At 37.4% G+C, this 23417-nt stretch overlaps 4 protein-coding genes across 6 annotated transcripts; 3 read left to right on the forward strand and 1 right to left on the reverse strand.

Moving 5' to 3' along the window:
* On the forward strand, nt 1-2527 carry LOC104719001 (chromatin modification-related protein MEAF6). 3 transcript variants are annotated; one of them, XM_019230526.1, is made up of 7 exons: nt 1-204; nt 307-407; nt 590-659; nt 1086-1113; nt 1192-1246; nt 1345-1418; nt 2345-2527. In XM_019230526.1, exons 1-7 carry the CDS (start codon nt 100-102, stop codon nt 2401-2403), a joined length of 492 nt encoding a protein of 163 aa, XP_019086071.1. In that variant the 5' UTR covers nt 1-99; the 3' UTR covers nt 2404-2527. The 3 variants fall into 3 exon arrangements, with proteins under 3 accessions (XP_019086071.1, XP_010435131.1, XP_010435132.1); XM_010436829.2 differs by lacking the exon at nt 1345-1418 and having other exon boundaries at nt 2271-2527; XM_010436830.2 differs by lacking the exon at nt 2345-2527 and having other exon boundaries at nt 1192-1277; nt 1345-1425.
* Nucleotides 2537-3652, reverse strand: LOC104719002. Its single transcript, XM_010436831.2, has one exon. The coding sequence runs from the start codon at nt 3369-3371 to the stop codon at nt 2766-2768; it is 606 nt and encodes a 201-aa protein (XP_010435133.1). The 5' UTR covers nt 3372-3652; the 3' UTR covers nt 2537-2765.
* LOC104719005 (disease resistance protein RML1A-like) lies at nt 8791-10988 on the forward strand. The gene is made up of 2 exons (XM_010436833.2): nt 8791-9687; nt 9782-10988. The coding sequence occupies exons 1-2, from the start codon at nt 9322-9324 to the stop codon at nt 10283-10285; spliced, it is 870 nt and encodes a 289-aa protein (XP_010435135.1). The 5' UTR covers nt 8791-9321; the 3' UTR covers nt 10286-10988.
* On the forward strand, nt 17374-21856 carry LOC104720387. The gene is made up of 10 exons (XM_019230951.1): nt 17374-17383; nt 17454-17506; nt 17974-18060; nt 18178-18267; nt 18379-18465; nt 18560-18658; nt 18758-20791; nt 20875-21021; nt 21115-21491; nt 21569-21856. The coding sequence occupies exons 1-10, from the start codon at nt 17374-17376 to the stop codon at nt 21774-21776; spliced, it is 3192 nt and encodes a 1063-aa protein (XP_019086496.1). The 3' UTR covers nt 21777-21856.

Here is a 23417-nt window from a genome sequence, read left to right on the forward strand (position 1 = left end):
ATACGCAATTCCCACAATCCACACATCATTCATCTGAGATTCTGAGACCTTCGTAAATCGGAAAAACCCAACTCGAGGGCTAGACAAAGGCTGCCGGAAATGTCGTTAGGGCAAAAGAGTGCGACGGATCCTGGTGCGATGCTCACTTCCCTTTTAAACAAGCGAGAGAAGCTTCGCCAAGAGTTACGGAGCATCGAGAAACAGGTTAGCGGCATTTACGTATGTTCCACAGTTTAATTAAATTCTTCAATTGGCACCACGCAATTGTTCGAATTCGAATTTCAATTTGTTTTTTGTAATCTTTAGGTTTATGAGTTGGAGACAAGCTATCTTCAAGAATCGAGCCATATAGGAAATGCTTTGAAAGGCTTTGAAGGGTTTTTGTCTTCCTCCAAGAGTAGTGCCAGGTCTCTCTCTCTCTCTCTCTCTCTCTCATTCTCTTCTTCTCTTGCCTTTGTGGGAACAAATTGGAACTTATATATGTATTGTGTTTTGCAATTGATTGCTTTTGCTTTAGAGAATGTGGTAACTCTTACTCAGTTTTTAATAAGTTTCTTGTGATTGATTCTGATATGAACCCATTTTGCAGTGCTAAGAGGTCAAGGAAGTTTCAGCCTGAAGACAGAGTCTTCTCTTTGTCCTCAGTCACATCACCTGCTGTATGTTCTATCTTCTCACCTTCTCTCATATGCATAAAATGGTTTTCTTTTGTTTTGTTTTGCTCTCTCTCTCTCTCTCTCTCTCTCTCTCGTGTTTGTGGGAAATCGAATCACTGCCAAAAGAACCATTTGTTCCCTTTATAGTACGTAGTTTGGGTTGAGGATACAGTTTCTTAAGATATCGTTGATTACTACTACATGGCTAATATCTTTAGTAGATTTCAAACAAGTGTGAAAGATGTTGAATCAATGATGTGAAAAAGCTAGAATTCTGTGAAATGCCTATGTGTCTTGTCTTGTGATTTCCATTTGTTAGTTTATTACTTTGCATTCTTTAGTGAAAAAGGTGTTTGTTTTCAAGTGGTAGCTTACAATTAACCGCAGTTTTTAGACTGGTATGTTGATCTTCCCTGGTAATGTATTCAGGCTGAAGAGCTTGGTGTTGGAAGAGAAGGTAAACCCTGCAGCCACTGATTTCACTTTTGCTGATTATGAAACGTTTTATTACACGCTTTATCTCTGTATTATATAGATGGACGAGCTGAATTGGGGCCAGGGCGATCCAAGGGTGGTTTGTCCAGTGCACAGTTAGTTTCCCAACCTTGCTTACTTTACTTTGTTCAGACCTGACCTGTCCTAATACATGATTTTTGATTTTTGTTTAACCAATATGATACAATTACAGGGGAAAGCCGAAGAAAGGGAGAGGACAATCGATAGCCAGAGAGGCGAAGAGAAGCAGACCATCTACAGAACCAGATTATGAAGATGNTTACTCAGTTTTTAATAAGTTTCTTGTGATTGATTCTGATATGAACCCATTTTGCAGTGCTAAGAGGTCAAGGAAGTTTCAGCCTGAAGACAGAGTCTTCTCTTTGTCCTCAGTCACATCACCTGCTGTATGTTCTATCTTCTCACCTTCTCTCATATGCAAAAAATGGTTTTCTTTTGTTTTGTTTTGCTCTCTCTCTCTTTTTTTCACTCTCTCGTGTTTGTGGGCAATCGAATCACTGCCAAAAGAACCATTTGTTCCCTTTATAGTACGTAGTTTGGGTTGAGGATACAGTTTCTTAAGATATCGTTGATTACTACATTGGCTAATAATATCTATAGTAGATTCAAACAAGTGTGAAAATGAATCAATGATGTGAAAGATCTAGAGTTCTGTGAAATCCCTATGTGTCTTGTCTTGTGACTGTCATTTGTTAGTTTATTTACTCTGTCTTCCTTCTTTATTCGAAAGTTGGTTTGCATTCTTTAGTGAAAAAGGTGTTTGTTTTCAAGTGGTAGCTTACAGTTAACCGCAGTTTTTAGACTGGTATGTTGATCTTCCCTGGTAATATATTCAGGCTGAAGAGCTTGGTGTTGGAAGAGAAGGTAAACCCTGCTGCTACTGAATTCAACTTTGCTGATTATGAAACGTTTCATTACACGCTTTATCTCTGTATTATTATATAGATGGACGAGCTGAGTTGGGGCCAGGGCGATCCAAGGGTGGTTTGTCCAGTGCACAGTTAGTTTCCCAACCTTGCTTACTTTACTTTGTTCAGACCTGACCTGTCCTAGTACATGATTTTTGATTTTTGATTAACCAATATGATATAATTACAGGGGAAAGCCGAAGAAAGGGAGAGGACAATCAATAGCAAGAGAGGCGAAGAGAAGCAGACCATCTACAGAACCAGATTATGAAGATGAAGATGATCCGGATTTGAATATGTATGGGCATGGTTCACTCATGTAAGTTGGCATTTTCTGTTTTGGTGCCTGACACAGTAAGAAACAAATCGGCGTGTAGCCTTTTTGTTTTGCATCCCAGAACAGAACTGAACCGATCCAAGTAAATCTAGAAACTAATATGCCAGCTTTACATTNACTAGAATGATTTTTTATCCCACGCATAAAATTTAGAACGGTGAGCCATATGTATTCACATTACAACGGAAAAACAAAATGAAGAAAAGAGTTTGTTAACACTTTCGAAAATTCACGAATTTTTTAACAAAGAAGAAAAAATGTGAAAAAAACAAAGTTCTTTTAGAAAATTTGATCAAGATAAATCAGAAGAAGAACATCATCGGACACAATCACGATGACTGTGATCGATCAAGCACTTCGTTTTAACCTTTCTTGGAATTCAAGAAAGGAACTCTTTTTTTCCATCTTCATACTTTCTCTAAACTTGTAGATGAACTCGTCGGCTCTCTCGTCAACCTGCAAATGCGGCGACGCAGCCACCACTCTCCTCCAAGCATCTTCCATCGAATCAGCAATCTCCGGCATCCCATCTTCGTCTTCTTCTTTTTTCTCCTCTTTTCTCCCCACAACTCTCTCTTTGCTACCACTCGTCCCCTCGCCACGTGTTTGGCTTTGGCTTTGGTATTGATAGATTTGAGAGTAATAGTCATCCTCGTATCCATAGTGACGACGTTTTGGTTTTGTGAGAGATCGAGAGGAGAAGTTGAGAAACTGCCGAGAGCTTTCGTTGCGGCTGTAGTAGTTATTGTTTTTGTCCGTATAGCTATTGTTTTGGAGGTACCTTGTTCTAAAAGCGATGAGACGGCGAGAGATGAACCGGAAGACACGAGCCGTTGATTCTCTGACCGATGAAGCGATCTCCATGTCTCTAAATTTGGACTTGACCTTGTTCGTGAAGTTTTTCCATGCCCTCTTCGCCGGATGTTGCTTCTTCTTTTGCCGCAACGAAGCCATTCAGAGACAAACCTTTTTTTTTTCTTGAAATATGTTTGGCCAAATGTGTATTATTGTCAAGAAATGGTTTATATTTTGGTTCTTGGCCCTTCATTTTCCGAATAAAATACTAAAACGCCATTGCTTTTGGGTAAAAAGTAGGGAACAAAAAGTGGGTTCTCTTAGCTTACTCCGGATGGCAAAAAACTCAGATTCTGGCTAAAAAATAGCATATTGTTTTGCACATCTTCAGGTCTTAAAGCGTTTTTATGAGGGTGTTCAATATTTTTCATAATATCTGAAAATAAATGTTTATATTTTTAACTATTGTTCAGTGTCTTGAAAGATGTATGAACCTGAGATGTTTGGAAGCTCTGTAAAGAAACATTGAAAATGAAAGTTGAAAGTAATGCTTCATGAAGCTAAGACCATGTGAGATCCGACCAAGGGAAGGCCCATAATTTTTATTGGATAATGACTAGTACTAATAATAAGTTGTAATTATTGGAATGAGACTGTTGAGCTAATAATTATTATTTTAACCAACAACCAATCAATCAATCATACATTTATCTGCACATTTCGATTTTTCTAATTAACCATAGGGCATAGGCCCATAGCTTTATATTCCTCACTCATACCAACCAGTTTTTTTAAGACATGTCTTTGACATTATCTGCTTAATTCTGTATACGTATTTTTTTAGGAGTTAGGATATTTCCAGTAAGCTTAGTTATACAATCATTTAAAAAAAAACTGAAACTATCATCATTTCAAAACATGCATCTGGCCATCTTTAAAACTACTAATCTTTAACATCACGAAATCTACTAATCTGGTTTAGGATTTTAAGAATTAGCATATATAGATTGGCTTTTTGGTTTGTCGCATATTATAAGCTGAGCTTTAAGAGTTGGTGCAGCTTAAAAGTGAGTCAAAGTATTTTGTAACTAGTCCAAGCTTGGTTCGTGTGGATCCATGTGCATTGGTGATAGTTTCTATAGTTTTTCTTAATGCACATAAATTTTATGAAACATAAAATATGTGTAATCTTATAATTGTAATGTTATTTTTGCGAGTTACAGGAAGCTCTAAAAGACTAAAACAGTCAGTGACCCCTATCCTACTCCTAAAATTAGACATTTGCAAACACCAAAACACTCACGTAGTATGTTTTTTTTTTTTTTTTTTTTTTTNCTTGTGATAACACAGTATGTTAAATAAATAAGAAAACGAATTAGGCTGAGAGTGAAATGTGGATGGAGAAGGGCAAATGCGCTAAAGTGTGAGGTTATTTGCATGGGAGCTTCAAACATTCCTAAAATTGGCGGTCCTCCTTTAGAAACTATCTTCTTATTTTTTCTTTTTATGTTTATTATAAACCATTCTCCCGATTTCTAGGATCATTATTGACACTCAAAACTAATCTTTTTTTCAGAGTAATCTTTCTTATTGGTTTCAAAGTTTGTAAACTCAGCCATTCATTGAATAGAATTAAGATTTAGGCCATGAATGGTTGAGACTTTTTAAATAGATTTATAGTTTTGGGTTCTTAGTTTTTGGCTTTGATTTTTCAGTTTTTAGTTTTTGTAATTGATTTTAGTTTGGGTTTAGGTCGTTTTCTTTTTATATTTTCTTATGAAATGTGTGATTAATTGTCAATTGGTAAAGTTGTGCACAATGACTTTTGCAGATGCTTTTACATTAAATTAAAAGAGAAACCATAGGCCCTTCGAACAATAGAGCATTTTGAATTTTATTTTTTATTCACCAAACTACAACTGGACAAAAACTGACTTGGTTAGCTTCGGAATACACCAAAAATGCTGAGGTGAAAAACACTTTATTTTTTTTATTGTATTATTCGACGCTAATAGAACCGAACGTACGGTGCTGGTAATAAAGTAAGACATGGTTGTGTTGTTCTACCGAGGGCCTGACGGGTTTAAACACTGCGGTTGCGGGAGATTGCGGAAGCGGACGATTACGGTTTTAAGCGTTATCAAGTGGTTTGAATGACTGGTTTAACGATTTAAAATTGGTGCGTTTGCGGTAGGTTTACGACTGGTTGACCAGCGGGTGCAATAGCGGTTGAAACATAATAAATGTGATATATAATATATAAATGTTTAAAAACACCAAAATTTTTATTAAACTTGATTTATAATTAAAATTTATTAAAAAAATACTAAAATAATTATCCAAAAAACAAATAAATTTTATATTGAAATACTTATTCCTTTGTGTATTTGGCTTTTCACCAAAAATTTAATCAATTAATTTGATAAATAACAGAACATATGCTTTAGATCGTAGATCTTTTATCTTTTCTCTTAGATCGTGGGTAAGTAGTTGCTTCGGTAGGAATGGTCAAGTGAGAGTTGAGAAGAGTCATTGGTGATTTGTTTTAATATTTTTCACAAATAATCTTATTTTCTTAAATTTCTGATGAATTATTATATTTATTTAGATTTTTTTGAACTTATGTGCAATGTGCCATTAAATTTAAATCAAGTTTTCCGGGTTATTGTTAATTGGAATATTATTTTCTTCTAATTGTTTATTTTATAATCGCTGCAATCGTATGCGTACTTCATTTTCTCCCATCCTTAATGAGTAAAATGGTTAGATAGAAGAAATAACAAAAAAAATTTCATTATCATTGATTTCTTTTAAGTTTTTTTACAAAAAAAAAAAAAAAAAAAAAAAAAAAAAAAAAAAAAAAAAAAAAAAAAATTTTTNTTGGAATTCAGTGGTTTGAAGCGATTGAGAGTGGTTTGTGTGATTGGTTCCAATCGCTAGCAACTGCTACCACCCACAAACGACCTGATAAGGAAATTTATAAGAGCTAACGCATTTGTAATATGTAAACTAACAAAATAACATTACTAACTATTTTCTTTTCTTTTGGACCAAAGAATCTCTCATTACTTAGTTCTCTCTAGCAAAATCTAGTTTTAAGTTGATCCGTTACAATGTATTAAAATTTAACTTTCTCTCGTTATTTTTTTTTTTTTTGATAAAATGTGAATTTAATTACCAAAATGGAACAAAATGCTCTAGGGCAGAGAGCTTCTAAGGCCAAAAAAAATAAAAAGCCTTAGTTACTATTAGGTCTGTAAAGAAGATCAAGTCAAACTTTAAACGAGCTAGGCATGGGAGAACCGCAACCTTTACGGTAAATGTGAGCAAGGAGAGTATCCCTTATACTACGATCGATTTGACGGAAAACAGAGGTGGGCGAAGCAGAGATATTGTCATGGATTCTGGTGTTTCTTTCCTTCCAAAGTAAAAATATTGTTGCATGCACAGCTAAACGCTTCAGAGTGGTGGAGATATTTGGATACTTGGAAAGCAACCAAGAAATGAGCGTAGACCAATCTGCAAAGATACAAAGGCGTTGACCAAGACGAGTCATGATAATGTGCCATACCTCTTCAGAGTAGGGGCAATGGAGGAAAAGATGATCTCTGGTTTCGATATCAGAGTTGCATAGAGGGCATTCTGGAGATATTTGCATACCCCATCCAAGGAGTCTTAAACCAAACTACTTTTTTACCAGAGCTTTCGAGGGTATGAAGGTCTTAGTTGGTTCCATGTCAGCTTAGTTGAAAAAGAAGTTGCTGAGCGACTACCTGCCTCCCAAGAGTAAGAGTCACTTCCTCTTGATACTTAAGGAGGGTCCGTAGATTGCATATAGTTTCTGATCAAGATGACATTAGGATTCCGAGATCTGCTTGAAGGGAGACGCCAACCTTGAGAGTGGCAGGCGTCTGCAACAAAGGCTTGAATAGGGATACCAAGCGTAGAGGGTCCGTTCCTTCCTAAGAGATCGATAAGAACTCCAAGAGGTGACTAGTGATCATGCCAGAAACTTGTTGTTAAACCGTCTCCGATAGTGCACCTAATTAGATCTTTTGCCAAATGCTTCAGGGATAGGAGAGATTTCCAGATCCAGCTCGAGGCATTATTAGGTTCTACACTCCGGTAGCTAGCACCTTTTAGATACTAGGATCAGTGTTCTTTCGTTTAGCCAATTAGAACATCCACATTGGTAAGGTTCTTAAATTGGGCGTTTAAACTAATATGAACAGTTTAATATAACTCAATCATCTATTTAAATTTAAATATTTATATAAAACTAAATCATTGAAAAGTTGACATGAGTAATGAAAGTTTCTTATGAAGAGTATAGATTCTTCTTTAAAAACCCCTCTCACCTCTTCTCTTAAACTTTTTTCTTAGTTATTATTTAGTGACAGTATCTAATTTAGATAGGCTCAATGAAAATGCTCTAACAATCTCATAATTAAATAGTTAATTTATTGTGTTTGAGATCCCTTTGTTGCAATATACAGAGTTTGAATTTAGCGTAAGTTTTTATCATCCAGTGAGCTAGTTAAGGTAATGTGTTGGATTCTCCATTAAAGTATATTAGGGTTTAGCATTCTATCGGTTAAGCCTTTTTCACCTCGATAGATAAACAAAGACATTTTGTTTGGATTTCTCTATTACAATAGCGTTTTTTTTCATTTAGACTATTACGTCGTTAAAATGGCGGTTTACATTTAGAATTTAATGCAAATGGTTTAGGTTTAGAGTTCAATTTTTTTAGTTAGAGTGAGCTCCAACGAGGCTTGTGTTTTGATTTGTTATTAAGAGAGCTTATGAGCTTCAAAGAAGCTTGAGAGTTTAGATTTTGCGATTAAAGGTTTGTTCCATAATGAGTCCTAGCCAACCGAGTTAACAGAAGATTTCAAACTTTTCATTATATTCAAATCTCGAAAAATAAATATATCAAAGCTTCCAAGCATAATGAAATGATAGTTTATAAATATATATAAAATGGTGCAATTTAATACTGTTTTTAAGCTTACAATAATTAATGCACAACGTGAGTGCAAACATTTTAAAAGTAAACTGGATCAGTGGATCCTTAGACATTTTTATATATATATAAAAAAAAAGACAAAATATTGTATAATTTGACAAATAATAATTCGTCAAAGTGGTCGATCGATGTATATCCATCACCAAATTAACTCTCACCTCATTTGTTTACCTGTGACATCATTTCGTAAGTTATTACAATTGATTATGTCACAGTTAAAAATCAAAATTAACTCTCTATCTTAAAAATGTTTGATTTTCAACCATTGTTTTATCCTTATAATTCCAAAGTATTTATTTTACCAACATCATGGAACTATATATCCTCTTCTTCGAATAAAACGCACGTTCAGACCATACAAATGATCACTGCTAGCTTGAGAGTTGAGACATTCAAAACAAAACGTGTTTTCATTCCTTGGCTCGAAATGCCCTTAATTTATAATTTGACTTCAAAAGTCTTCTCTCTTTCGGTATTAGCACCATAAAATTAACTTCATCTCTCTCTTTCTTAGAAGTCGTCAAAAGTCAGTATAATGGATACGCGTTTTTCAGTTGCTTCTTCATATACGGCTCATCCAGAATCATTTGTGTATACGTGATCTTGAACTTTTCTCGCCATTTTATCCCATGGCTTCTTCTTCGCCCCGCACCTGGAGATACCGCGTCTCTGCAAGCTTCCACGGAGCTGACGTCCGTAAAACATTTCTGAGTCATTTACGTAAAGAGTTTAACTACAATGGAATCACGATGTTCGATGATCAAGGGATCGAGAGAAGCCAAACCATCGCACCTGCTCTCACACAAGCGATTAGGGAATCAAGAATCTCAATCGTCTTGCTATCGAAGAACTATGCTTCTTCGAGATGGTGCTTGGACGAGCTGTTGGAGATTATCGAGTGTAAGGAATCTATGGGACAAATAGTGATGACGGTCTTCTATGGAGTAGATCCATCTGATGTGCGGAAACAGACGGGAGAGTTTGGGATGGCTTTCACTGAAACGTGTTCCCGAAGTACGAAAGAGAAGAGGCAAAGATGGAGTCAAGCTTTGAACCATATGGGAAACATAGCTTTGAACCATGTGGGAAGCTCTATTGGACAGGCTAGAAACTAGCATTGATCGAAATATCGAGGGAGCACTTAGAGTTGGGTATGATTGTTTACATGAGGAAGAACAAGCTCTATTTCTCTATGTTGCGGTCTTTTTCAACTACCACAAAGATGATCATGTGATTGCAATGCTCGCTGACAGTAACTTGGATGTCAAAAACGGGTTGAAAATCCTAACCAATAAATCACTTATTCATACATCTACTAGTGGGATTATAGTAATGCACAAATTACTACAACTAGTGGGTAGACAAGCAATTCATAGACAAGAGCCTTGGAAACGCAACATCTTAATTGATGCAGATGAGATTTGTTATGTCCTCGAGAATGATAAAGTAAGTTTTTACTTCGATTTGAATTATTCTTTGGTATAGGTAAGCATTTTTTCCGTTGGACTAACAAATTCTTCCTTTGGAGTATATATTTTAGGATAGTAGAGCTGCTTTAGGCATATCCCTTGATACATCTCGAATCAAGAAAGTGTTCATAAATAAGGGAGTTTTCAAAAGAATGCGTAATCTTCAATTCCTAAGTATCTACAATACAAGAAATGTCAAAAATGATCGAGTGGACATACATGAGGACTTTGAGTTTCCACCTCATCTAAGGTTATTTCGTTGGGAAGCATACCCAAGAAATGCTCTTCCTACTACATTTCATCCAGAATATCTTGTAGGGCTTGATTTGCAGGAGAGCCATCTTGAGAAGCTTTGGCAAGGAACACAGGTTAAACTATTTACTTGGAATATAATTATGTTTTTTCTTTGCTTGTGTTTTAAAACAGCCACTTCCAAATCTCAAGAAAATGGATTTGACACGATCCTCTCATTTAAAGGAACTTCCAGATCTTTCAAATGCTACAAATCTCCAGAGATTGGAACTGAGTCATTGCAAGAGTTTGGTAGAGATTCCTTCCTCCTTTTCGGAACTTAGAAAACTACATACGTTGGTAATACACAACTGCACAAAGCTAGAAGTTGTTCCAACTCTCATCAACTTGGCGTCTCTTGATTTCGTCAACATGTATGGATGCTCACAACTGAAAAGTTTTCCAAGTATTTCTACGCACATCTCATGGCTCTTTATGGATGACACACTGGTAGAAGAACTACCTAAATCAATAATGCTTTGCACTCGTCTTACGACTCTCCTTATAAGAGGTAGTGGAAACTTAAAGACATTAAAACATCTCCATGAAAGTCTAACGTATCTAGACCTAAGGTGTACGAGTATTGAGGAGATTCCAGATTGGATCGAAGATCTTCTTGAGCTAAACTTTCTTCATATAGGGGGCTGTAGAAAACTCAAATCTTTGCCACAGCTTCCTATTACGCTCAAGTGGTTAAATGCATGTGACTGCGAATCACTAGAGAGTGTAACTTTCGCGTTAAGCTTAAATTCGTATGTGGACTACAATTTCACCAATTGCTTCAAACTGAACGAAGAAGCACGAAAAGATATTATCCAACAATCCTTCTTTCAAAGATTGAGAGTTTTACCAGGAAGTGAAGTGCCCGCGACGTTCGAGCACCAAGCTAACGGGAATTTCTTGACCATTCGTCCAGAGAGTGATACTCATTTTACTGCATCCACAAGATTTAAAGCATGCATCGTGATTTCCCCTACAGGGGTGATCACTGAGGGGAAGCTTATCAGTTTATTTTGTCATCTCAAAAGCAAAAACGGTGACTCCATCAACGAAGTTTATCATTCTTTTCACTTATCTGAACAGTCTCCTGGCATACAATCGGAACATCTTTGTTTATTTCACGATGACTTGCTCGAAACAGATATAAAGAATCGTAAACAATGGAAAGTGATTTTCTGTATATTCTTCAATGACGCTTTACATGGTGTTTATATAACACAATGAGATCTTGTAAAATCTAATTACAATCAATGCACTATACGATCACAATTGTATCATATCACAAGAGCAATCATATCAATTACTGTGATCGGATCTTCATTAACTTGCTACGGAAGTTACGGAGATGATGTCGTAATACCCTCCCTCAAGTTGGAGCATGCAAATCTTGTATGCCCAACTTGTAACAGAATTGCTTATATTCTTGTGTCCCCAACGGTTTCGTGAAAATATCAGCGAGCTGTATGTGGCTGTCAACATGAGTAAGACCAATGTTCTTGGATAGAACTTCATCGCGAACAAAGTGACAATCCACTTCCACATGCTTCGTGCGTTCATGGAAGACCGGATTCGTGGCAATGTGAATAGCTGCTTCACTGTCACAATAAACTTGCATAGACGTATCGTGCTTAACTCCAAGTGACAACAAAATACGCTTGTGCCAAATGAGTTCTTGAGTTAAGTGAGCCATTGCACGATATTCAGCTTCGGCAGAGGATCGACTAACCGTTTTCTGTTTCTTAGTCTTCCATGAAACTGGAGATCCTCCCAGTTGGATGAAATATCCCGTCACAGAGCGTCGTGATAGCGGACAACTGGCGTAATCACTATCGCACCACCCAGGCAGCTGAAACGGACCCTCGGCTCTTAAGAAAATACCTTGACCTGGGTTGTTTTTCAGGTAACGAACAACACGTAGAGCTGCTTCCCAATGATTCTCTCGTGGGTTCTGCATAAATTGTGCTAAAAAATGAACACAATAAGCCAAATCTGGGCGAGTCACAGCTAAGTAAATCAACCGACCAAAAAGACGACGATACTGTTCCGGGTGTTGCAAAAACGGAGATTCTGATAATGCCAACTTATGGGAGGATTCAAGGGGAAACGCGACAGGTTTGGCACCAAGTAACCCGGTATCGGAGATGATGTCCAAAGCATATTTGCGTTGACTGAGATACATACCAGATGAGTTTCGAGCGACTTCGATGCCGAGGAAGTACTTCAAGGAACCTAGATCTTTCATATGAAAACAAGAAGAGAGATAGGCCTTGAAGTCTTCCATTGATGTCCCAGTGCTGCCAGTGATGATCAGATCATCGATGAAAATTAGAACATGAATCTGAACACCATTGTTATCCATTGTGAACAGAGAGTAGTTAGACAAACTCTGTTCAAATCCATAGGTCTTCAATGCCGTAGTTAACTTAGCAAACCAACATTGTGGACTTTGCTTTAAACCATAGATAGATTTGTGGAGACGACATACCTTGTTAGGACCCGAAGCTTTAAATCCTGGAGGCAATTTCATATAAATCTCTTCTTTTAAATCACCGTGGAGAAACGTGTGATGCACATCTATCTGATGGATGTCCCATTTTCTTTCAACCGTTGTATCCAAAAACAATCTGACAGTGCCCATTTTTGCAACTGGTGCGAAGGTCTCACCGTAATCAACCCCTTTGATTTGTTTGTTGCCGAGAGCAACTAAACGTGCTTTGTGTCGTTCTAGCGTACCATCGGACCGATATTTGAGTCGATAAACCCATTTGCAATCTATGGCCTTTTTCCCTTTTGGTAAATCTTCAATCGTTAAAGATCTGTTCCGTTCATGGCCGTCAATCTCGGTGGACATAGCATTAGTCCATCGTTCATCTTCCATAGCTTCTTTGAACGTCTTAGGCTCCACACCCGAAGTAAGCGCAGCCAGGAATGCTTGATGTTGGGGTGAGAACCGTTCGCAGTTGACATAATTGGCCACCGGATATTGAGACGTTGAAGCATCACTCTGCTTTGTCGTTTTCAAACCCGTATTCACGATAAATTTTTTGAGTTTGACCGATTGGGTTTTCTGGCGTTGACCTCGACCAAGCCGTGCTTCTGCTGCTTCTGGTATCGACGCCGCCACTGGTTGCGACGCGACCGTCGGTATCGATCGTGGTTGCGGTGATGAATCTGAATTATCATCATCGTTGGAGTCTCGCGGCGCAGACGGCTGTCGAGTGTCGGGAAGGAAAGGAGATGAATTAGTAGTTGGGCTTGGTGAAGGCCCAATAGGAACTGGCCCTAGAGGATTGTGATCAACAGAATTTGGGCTTGATAAGGGCCCAATAACAATTGATGGACGAACCAACTCTTGTGTGTCTCCTTCGTCGTCGTGAAACAATGCCGATAATGGAGCTGCCATGTTTTCGACTTCTTCTTTGTCTGCATCTAATACAGAAGCATATGGAAATTCATGTTCAGAGAAAACAACATCTCTTGAGACAAAAAAACTGCTCTTTTTCCAGATCATACAACCGCCAACCCTTTTTGCCGTAAGGATAACCCATGAAAACGCATCGACGACTCCGAGATGCGAATTTGTCGTGTTTGTGTGACTGATCGTGAGCAAAACATAGACTGCAAAAAACGCGGAGGTGGTCGTAAGAGGGCTTAACATTGTACAGACGTTCGTACGGAGTACCACCGTGAAGAATAGAACTAGGCGTTTTGTTAATGAGATAACCAGCTGTTAAGATACACTCCCCCCAAAATTCAATTGGCAAAGAAGCTTGAAACCGCAAAGCTCTAGCAATATTAAGAATGTGGTGGTGTTTCCTTTCAACTCTCTCGTTCTGTTGAGGAGTACCGACACACGACGTCTCGTGCATTATCCCTTGTTGTTTGAAATAATTGCTCAAACACACAAATTCTGAACCATTATCGCTTCGTATGATCAGAACATGAGTGTTAAACTGCCTTGTGACCATTGCTAAGAAATTTTTGAGATGATTTGGAGCTTCGGACTTTTCATTCATCAAGTAAATCCATACACCCCGAGAGTAATCATCAACGATAGTGAGAAAAAAACGAGCCCCAGAGTATGTAGGTGTCTTGTAAGGACCCCATAAGTCACAATGAACCAATTCAAAAATTCTTGTTGTTTTATTCTCACTGATCGAAAAACTCGATCTTGTTTGCTTAGCGCGGAGACATGTATCGCACGCTTTATTTGAAAATGTAGAAGAAATAACATTGGAAACAACTGGAAGTAGACCAACGACTTTAGCAGCTGGATGACCCATACGGTTGTGCCAGAGTTCAAATGATTTTTCGTCTCTAACATCAACGGCTGCGGCATGTTCCATGCTGCTAAAACGGAAATTCCCTCCCATACGTTTACCAGCTCCCGTCACCGTCCTCGTAGTACGGTCCTGAACAATAAGGAAATGATCAGCCAACTGTACCACGCAATGATTCTCATCCATCAATTAAACAAGTGAGATTAAATCGGACTGAAACCCCTCTAAATAATAAACAGACCGCAAAACCAAATTCGGCCCAAGCCTGACTGACCCTCCTTGAACTGAAAACCGTTCTCTTCCGTCGGCCAATATTACCCCAACACGAGAGATATCTTTCACATCCGTTAAGATATCTAGACGTCTTGTTAAATGGTGTGATGCACCCGTATACATGATCCAAAAAGGTATAGAACACGTACCGGTTAACTTTTCAGGTCGTTGGTCTTCCCCGCATTGAGAAGACGCTTGATAGCTTGCCACTGCGAGTCGCTCACGTGCACACCGACATGAACAGCATTGGCAAAAGCCACACCACGACCTAGTCCAACTACACCGTTGGAACTGCCACGACCACGACCCCGAAGGCCTGAGGTACGAGAACGAGGCCTATCTCCCCACCAATATGGATAACCGATAACTCCATAGCAGCTATCGGCGGTGTGACCGGTACGGTTGCAGTGTTTACATACGACACCCTTGTCTCGTTCATCTCTACTAATTTGTGGAGTAAAGTGAACTGCAAATGCACTCACTTCAGCTGGTTCTTCATGACTCTTTGCACCATTCTTGACAAGATCTTCTTCATGGCGAACAATGTTGTAGAATTCTTCCAAAGACTGAATTGGGATGCGCGAAATAAGGCTCGATCTTACCGTACGATACATCGTGTCATCAAGTCCAAACAGGAATTGATGAACCTTGTCTTCTTCACGATCTTTCTCTTGAAGAGTACCAAGATCGCATACACATTTGCACAAACGCAAAGGACAATAGCTCAACATGCTATCCCAGATTCGAGTCAACTTCCCAAAGTAAGTCTCAATTGTAAGACCCCTTTGTTTGAAACATGCCAGATCCGCCTTAATCTGCTGAATACGAGGTCCGTTGGTGACCGAGAACCTTTTCTTCAAGTGATCCCACAAGTCTTTAGCAACGTCGCGGTGGGAAATGTTGGATCGGAGAGTTGGGTCAATCGTCATCTTGATCCAAGATACTAACAGTGCTTGGATTGTCCACCAATCTTCTAGATCCGGTGAATCTTCGGCAGGTCGCTCAATGGTGCCGTTAAGAAAACCGAATTTTTTTCGTGAGCAGAGGGCTGTCTTCATGCCGCAAGCCCATTCGTCGTAGTTCGTACCGGTGAGCAACGGATGCGAGATCACCGCACCGGGGTTGTCAGCCGCCGTCAGGTCGTATGGAGATATGGTTCGCCGTACCTCCGTCGTGGTTGTTGTCGTCATGGTCGGGTTCGAGTTCGTTGGTGGAATCACACCGTCGGTCGCCATTGTTTTTCGAGGACGTGTTTGGTGTTTTGAAAGAGAAAACAATTAATGTAATTGCTCTGATACCATAAAGAATCGTAAACAATGGAAAGTGATTTTCTGTATATTCTTCAATGACGCTTTACATGGTGTTTATATAACACAATGAGATCTTGTAAAATCTAATTACAATCAATGCACTATACGATCACAATCGTATCATATCACAAGAGCAATCATATCAATTACTGTGATCGGATCTTCATTAACTTGCTACGGAAGTTACGGAGATGATGTCGTAATAAGATAGTTGTTTTGAAGTTGACGACAATGAAATATTGTTCGATTTTAGCTGCACACCCTCTGACGTCTACGAGATTGTTCAATGTGGTGTTGGAATATATGGAGAATAAATTCAAAAACAGAGCGATTGGAGCAACGCATCTGAAAATATCTCTGAAGATGGCCATTGTATAGATAGACATACATGCAACTTCAAATCAGAAAAAGTGTCTGAAGATGGCAATGTCAAAGTTCATAAACGTAAAGGTTTTTGGAGTTGGCTACGTAGAAAATAACATTTGTTTATGTTTATTTTCCCATTGTTCTACAGTAAATCCAACATTGAAAAACTTTGATTTTTTACTAGTAATTGTGTTTCAAATTAACTAGAACAGGGTGGTTCTTCATATTCTTCCTCCTCTGTTTCCTCATCTCCCTAAGCTTTAACTGTTCTTTAATGTTTCGATCTTGAGCTCTTTTGCGTTTATATATGTTCCGAAATAAGATCAGGTTTATCTCTCACGAAGTCATCATTTGCAAATTCCCGTTGCTCAGAAAGAGTCAACTTTTTTAAAGCCGTGTTGGTGAAGCAATTTGGTAATGAATAAGAAATCGCCGAGACAGTCAATATATATCGTGAAGACAGCAGATATCGTGGTGGTCAAAGCCAAAGAATCTTAATGAAACATCTCTCGAAAGTCGAAAGTTCAGGTGGATGAATTCCAAACGATTAAACTCTTGCCACTCTTGCTCCACGAGATGGTTGAATCAGACAAAGGATCATTCACCATCTCACATGTTTTATCAAACATACTACAACTTTAGAAATTAATAGATTTTTATGGTTCTAAAATTATTAATTTATAGAGGTTTTACTGTTTAATATTTTCGATTGTATTAAATCTGTCAAAAAATTTAAACTAAATTGCTGCGCTATGATTAGTATATATGCTTGTAAGAATATATACATTTTCATGTGGAATTTGTATGCACAAAACACCAAAATGGATGCACAATATAATATGCTAAAAAAATTTACAGAACTTAATATGAATTATGCTGAGAGTGAAATGTGGAAAGGAATTTGCATGAGAGCTTCAAACACTCCTAAAATGGCGATCTTCCCATAGAAATTGTCCTTTTTTTTTTTGACCATTCTCCTAATTTGAAGGATCATTATAGACTCTCAACCTAATTTTTTTTAATTGATTTCAAAAATTAATATTTTTAGTTATCATTATTGTGTGTTAAAATTCCAAGAAACATAAAATTGAATGAGCATAGTAGTGGATCAAGTAGGAGAAGGAATTGAAGACGGATGCATCTATGAAGACAGGTGAATCAAACCACCTGATGCTTGTTGAGCTTATTCTTCTCTACGGCTTTCTTCTTTCGAGTTTTCTCAGATGGAATGGCAGATCCCTCTAGCTATGTCAATCACGAGCGTGACATCGACCAAGTTTGTTTTCTCCATCTTTCTTTTTCTTTCATAAATCTTCTATTAATTTTGAATGATTTTATATCGTAAAATAGAGACACGAATCAAATTAAAATTCTCCTCTTGGAAAGAATTTTTTTTAGCTTAATCAACTCTCTCAAATCGCCTACCAGAACTTCAATGTTCTTTTTGAATTCATGTTTTTTTTTTTTTAACATGATGTTATTACAGTAATACAAACTAAACCATTAGCCTACAACCAGCCATCAATTTTAAGTTTATGCATGTTGGTACTGAAACATCATTCATTTTTAAGTCACTTTTTCTCAAGAGAACAAAATTAAAGGAAAAAAAGGATTACAAACTACAGAGTTTGTGATTTGGGTAACAAAGAACATGGATTAAACTCTATTTAAGGGAAATTTCTTGTTTTGAATTTTAGATGCAAAAGCTTCATATGTCCATTTATATACATTAATTTCTTGTAGGCACTCATTGCTTTGAAAAAAGGAAGTCAATTACTCAAGTATAGCCGCAAAGGAAGGCCAAAGTTTCGCTCATTCAGGCTTGCGCCGGTAGAAATCTACTCCCCTTCTTTCGCATATATAAGTGTTTCGACAATATGACATTCGTATGCTTAATGCTCTACTACAAAAACAAAAACATTTTGACTTGTCACCGCGCTTTTACAGGATGAATCAACATTGTTTTGGCTCTCACACGGAGAAGAAAAAGGTTTGAAGTTATCTACAGTTTCGCGAATTCTCCCTGGACAAAGAACTGTGAGCATAGCCCAAATATTTACGTAGTTGACTCTCTTATTTAATAAAAACTTATTTTTTTTTTTTCCATCAATAAAAACTTATTTTCATCATGGAACTCACTATTTTTAGGCTGTTTTTCGGAGATATCTACGCCCAGAAAAGGATTACTTGTCATTTTCTCTCATATATCACAACGGAGATAGATCTCTTGATCTGGTTAGTTAACAACATAACATATTAAAAAAATATATACATGATTGTTTCTAATACTCTTGAATTTATCTTATGTGTTCATGTTTACACTTCACAGATTTGCAAAGACAAAGCTGAAACAGAGGTTTGGTTTGCAGGACTTAAGTCTTTAATAAGACAAAACCGTAATAAGCACGCTAGAAGTGAGATCCCTGAGGTACGTATATATCTCTGTTTGTGACTTTGTTTTTGTATATTATATGTATCCATAATTTGCTAACCTATAATATTTGTAACTAATGTAACTCATTTTCAGATACATGACAGTGATTGTTTCTCCACTGGTCGTCCTTCTACTGCATCATCAGATTTTACCCCAAACAATACTCGACGAGGAAGAACATCCATTGATTTAGGAATCCAGAATTCTCCAACAAAGTTAGGTAGCTCAGATGTGGGATATGAACGTGGAAACATGCTAAGACCAAGTATTGATGGTTTTCGAATTAGTGTCTCAAGCGCACCAAGTTGTTCAAGTGGAACGTCTGGTCCTGATGACATAGAATCCTTAGGAGATGTTTATGTTTGGGGAGAAGTTTGGAGCGACGAGATATTACATGATGGGATCGTAAACTCTACGAGAACCGTAAAAACAGATGTACTGATTCCAAGACCCTTGGAATCAAACGTTGTTCTTGATGTTCATCAGATAGCTTGCGGCGTAAGACACATTGCTCTTGTGACAAGACAAGGTGAAGTATTTACATGGGGAGAAGAAGCTGGAGGAAGGCTTGGACATGGTATTCAAATTGATGTTAGTCGTCCAAAACTTGTAGAGTTTCTTGCACTTACCAACATAGATTTTGTTGCTTGTGGAGAATATCACACTTGTGCTGTGTCCACCGCTGGAGATTTTTTTAGTTGGGGAGATGGTATCCACAACGTTGGGCTGTTGGGACATGGTAGTGATCTTAGTCACTGGATACCGAAAAGAGTCTCTGGTCCTGTGGAAGGACTTCAAGTCTTATCTGTCGCGTGTGGCACATGGCATTCTGCGCTTGCGACTGCTAACGGAAAACTATTCACCTTTGGTGATGGAGCTTTTGGTGTTCTTGGACATGGAGATAGAGAGAGTGTTTCATACCCTAAAGAAGTGAAAATTTTGGGTGGCCTTAAAACCTTGAAAGTAGCTTGTGGCGTGTGGCATACGGTAGCTATAGTTGAAGTTATGAGTCAGACTGGTACAAGTATGCCCTCTAAAAAGTTATTTACTTGGGGTGATGGTGATAAAAACAGGTTAGGACATGGAAACAAAGACACTTATCTGTTTCCCACTTGTGTCTCTTCACTAATTGAGTACAACTTCCACCAGATAGCTTGTGGTCATACATTGACAGTTGCACTCACAACTTCAGGACATGTTTTCACTATGGGAGGGACTTCACATGGTCAGCTCGGTAGCTCAATTTCAGATGGTAAATTGCCTTGTTTGGTTCAAGATCGACTGGTTGGTGAATTCGTTGAAGAAATCTCTTGTGGGGATCATCATGTTGCTGTGTTGACATCTAGAAGTGAAGTCTTCACTTGGGGAAAAGGTTCAAATGGAAGACTAGGACATGGAGACAAAGAAGCTCGAAAAACACCGACATTAGTTGAAGCTTTAAAAGAGAGGCATGTGAAGAGTATAGCATGTGGCTCTAACTTCACATCAAGCATTTGCATCCATAAGTGGGTCTCAGGTGCTGATCAGTCAGTTTGCTCTGGCTGTCGTCAAGCATTTGGGTTTACGAGAAAAAGACATAACTGTTATAATTGCGGTTTAGTTCATTGCCATGCATGTAGTTCAAAGAAAGCTTTGAAAGCAGCATTAGCACCAACTCCAGGGAAGCCACATCGAGTATGTGATGCTTGCTATGCAAAACTTAAAGCTGGAGAATCTAGTTATAACTTGAATGTTTCTAATAGAAATTCCACAACTCCTACGCGGTCACTAGATGGGTCAGTAAGACCAGACAGAGATATAAGAGCGTCAAAGATTTTATTGTGCCCCAAAACAGAACCTGTCAAGTATTCAGAGGTTAGGTCATCAAGATCTGAATCTTCTATTGTCAGAGCCTCACAAGTCCCAGCTCTCCAGCAACTTAGAGATGTTGTATTCCCGAGCTCGCTAAGCGCAATTCAAAATGCCTTTAAACCCGTTGCCTCAAGTTCGACGACACCTTCCTCAAGTACAAGATCATCAAGAAGATCGAGTCCTCCACGCAGTTCTGGATTTTCTAGGGGGATGATTGATACTTTGAAGAAATCAAACGGTGTTATAAACAAAGAAATGACAAAACTGCAGACCCAGGTTTGTAATATTATTTCAAACTTCTCATGTTTATGAAACAGTAAAGTACTGGATCTAACACATTGATTGATATACACTTTCAGATTAAAAATTTGAAAGAGAAATGTGATAGTCAAGGTACAGAGATCCAAAGACTAAAGAGAACAGCAAGAGAAGCTTCTGAATTAGCTGTAAAGCATTCTTCAAAGCATAAGGCAGCAACAGAGGTCATGAAATCTGTCGCTGAACATGTAAGCTCCTTACAAAACATTCTAAAAATATTGCTTACTTGAACACCAAGCAAAGAGACTTTACGAAATTAATCACTGTTTTATTTATTACAGTTGAGAGAGTTAAAAGAGAAACTACCTCCTGAAGTATCTAGATGTGAAGCTTTTGAATCCATGAACTCTCAAGCCGAAGCCTATCTAAATGCGAGCGATGCATCTGAATCATCTACACCTAGAACATCCTTGGGAATGGGTCAACAAGACCCAACCCCTTCTGCTAACACACAAAATCAAAACGTAGAAGAACAAGCATCATCCAGTGGAGGTAGCATGAGATCTCAAGAACCCTCAAACATAGCAGAGTCATCAGAAGCTACATCGCCGTCTAAAGCAGGAGGCAAAGAACTTATTGAACAATATGAACCTGGTGTTTATGTTACTTATGTATTACACAAAAACGGAGGAAAGATCTTTAGAAGAGTTAGATTCAGGTACTTTAAATTACTTCATCAAATCGTATGTCTCCCCCTCTCTACCTATGTTTGTGTAATATTGGGTTTCTTTGCAGTAAAAGGAGATTTGATGAGCATCAAGCAGAAGAATGGTGGAATAGCAAAAAAGATAAGTTGCTTAAGAGGTATAGTAATCAGGCTTCAACATCAAGTCAATCGGCTTCTGAGTCAGTTCCTACACCGACTCAACCTCAACCACCAGCTTCTCCTACACAACCAAATTCTGATCAAGCAGAGGATTCAAAAGCAGTTCTTGAAAGCTAGCCATCATGTTTGTATAATAGCAGTTAATTTGGCCATATAGATTGGGCAACAAGGCATTATTGGAATGTCATTAATGTAGATCCGAGTCATCCAAAATATACACAGATACAAAGACATTGTTTTCTTTCGACTTTAGATTCAAAATTTTATGTAACACATACATTTCAAAATATCAAGGTTTTGATTCACAATTTTTCTTAGTTGGGAAACAAATCTTGATTTATAGTTGTCTTTTTTTCTTAATTATTTATTGTTTGCTAATGGTTTAACCGAAGATAAACATTAGTTTTTGCTAGTCCTAAATAGTTTAAAACAACAATTATTTGAACGACAAGCTTATTATATGGAGTATCTCCCTTTGAAAATATATATATATATATATATATATATATATATATATATATTTTCAATCTAACATTGATCAAAATAAAACTTCTTAATTGGTTGCTCAAATTGAAGGAAAGTTGTTTACAAAGATAGTTTCTGACACTAGCGATCTAGAAGAATGAGCTAAACAATCAGTCTTCACATTGGTATTCGAGGGATCTTGTAGATAGTGAAAGGAGGTAACGAGATGCTAAGAGCCTGGAATTCATCGAGCAGCGTAGAGAAGACCGGCCACTCCTCCGGAGCAACTAGTTCTGCAGAATCCATTTCAAGCTCCAACTAACAATTCCTCATCAAACAAAAAATAACTTTTATAAGCTGATGTTTTTAATATACAAGGTTGTTTTTGTCTTTAACGATTCAATGAAAACACCATTGAAACTATGGAGAATCAGAGATGTCATACATTGACCGATACCATTGTTTTTGGAATCAAGAGAGCCACTAATCTTCTAGCTAAGAGAAGAAGAGGTATTCCTTAGCGTTCCAATCGTCAACAGGGAAGTGGCAGCAATACTGGCCAAAATTGAAGATTAACGGAGGCAGGACAAGCATAAAGGATAAAATCATATAATTTTTTTATGAAAAAAACGTAAAATTTATGCAAAAGAAAAATAAATTACAAATAAAACATAGGTAAAATTTCAATATATTTATATTATTTATATTATTTAATGGTGTATTAAACATGTAATATTTCGTGGATATTTTATATTTTTGGATTTAAAAAAAAAACAGCAAAACCTCTATCTTATTCTATAAATTATTGTATTTAGAATTAATAACTCATTTGATCTTGACACATGTCAGTTTTATTAGTTAGAGATTTTGTCATGTTAAACAAATTGTTTTTTTACAATAAAGATAATTAGAAGAAAAATCTATATTTAAACATTTTTATTAAAACATATACTGTATATACAAAAAGAATTATGTATTTTAAAATGTAAAAATATTATAATACGAAGATTATAAATTAAAAGATTTAAAAGCTGTAAAAGATCAATCTAATACGTATATAGTATAAGAAAAAAAGACTTTAAATTATACAATCAATTAATTCTTCTCAAATTAGTGGTTTTTTTTTCATAAAAAAATATTTGTTGAATTAATGTTTTGTTTTGTATAGTAAAAATATCATTGACCCCTAGATTGGATTGGAAACAGCCATTATTGGCGGGTCTGGGCAAGTCATACGGAGGGACTTGGATGGGATGCTCTAGAGAAGAGCGGGTTGCCATGCTAAACAAAAAT

This window comes from Camelina sativa, chromosome 10 (assembly GCF_000633955.1).
Source record: "Camelina sativa cultivar DH55 chromosome 10, Cs, whole genome shotgun sequence".
NCBI lineage: Eukaryota > Viridiplantae > Streptophyta > Magnoliopsida > Brassicales > Brassicaceae > Camelina > Camelina sativa.

Excerpts from the sequence above, each read along its gene's own strand:
- LOC104719001 (XM_019230526.1), top strand. The coding sequence starts at position 100 with ATGTCGTTAGGGCAAAAGAGTGCGACGGATCCTGGTGCGATGCTCACT. Across the intron at positions 408-589 it reads TCCTCCAAGAGTAGTGCCAG|TGCTAAGAGGTCAAGGAAGT; the intron begins GTCTCTCTCTCT and ends CCCATTTTGCAG. Across the intron at positions 1,114-1,191 it reads GCTTGGTGTTGGAAGAGAAG|ATGGACGAGCTGAATTGGGG; the intron begins GTAAACCCTGCA and ends TGTATTATATAG.
- LOC104719002 (XM_010436831.2), bottom strand. The coding sequence starts at position 3,371 with ATGGCTTCGTTGCGGCAAAAGAAGAAGCAACATCCGGCGAAGAGGGCA.
- LOC104719005 (XM_010436833.2), top strand. The coding sequence starts at position 9,322 with ATGTGGGAAGCTCTATTGGACAGGCTAGAAACTAGCATTGATCGAAAT. Across the intron at positions 9,688-9,781 it reads ATGTCCTCGAGAATGATAAA|GATAGTAGAGCTGCTTTAGG; the intron begins GTAAGTTTTTAC and ends TATATATTTTAG.
- LOC104720387 (XM_019230951.1), top strand. Across the intron at positions 18,268-18,378 it reads TTCTCCCTGGACAAAGAACT|GCTGTTTTTCGGAGATATCT; the intron begins GTGAGCATAGCC and ends CACTATTTTTAG. Across the intron at positions 20,792-20,874 it reads TGACAAAACTGCAGACCCAG|ATTAAAAATTTGAAAGAGAA; the intron begins GTTTGTAATATT and ends ATACACTTTCAG.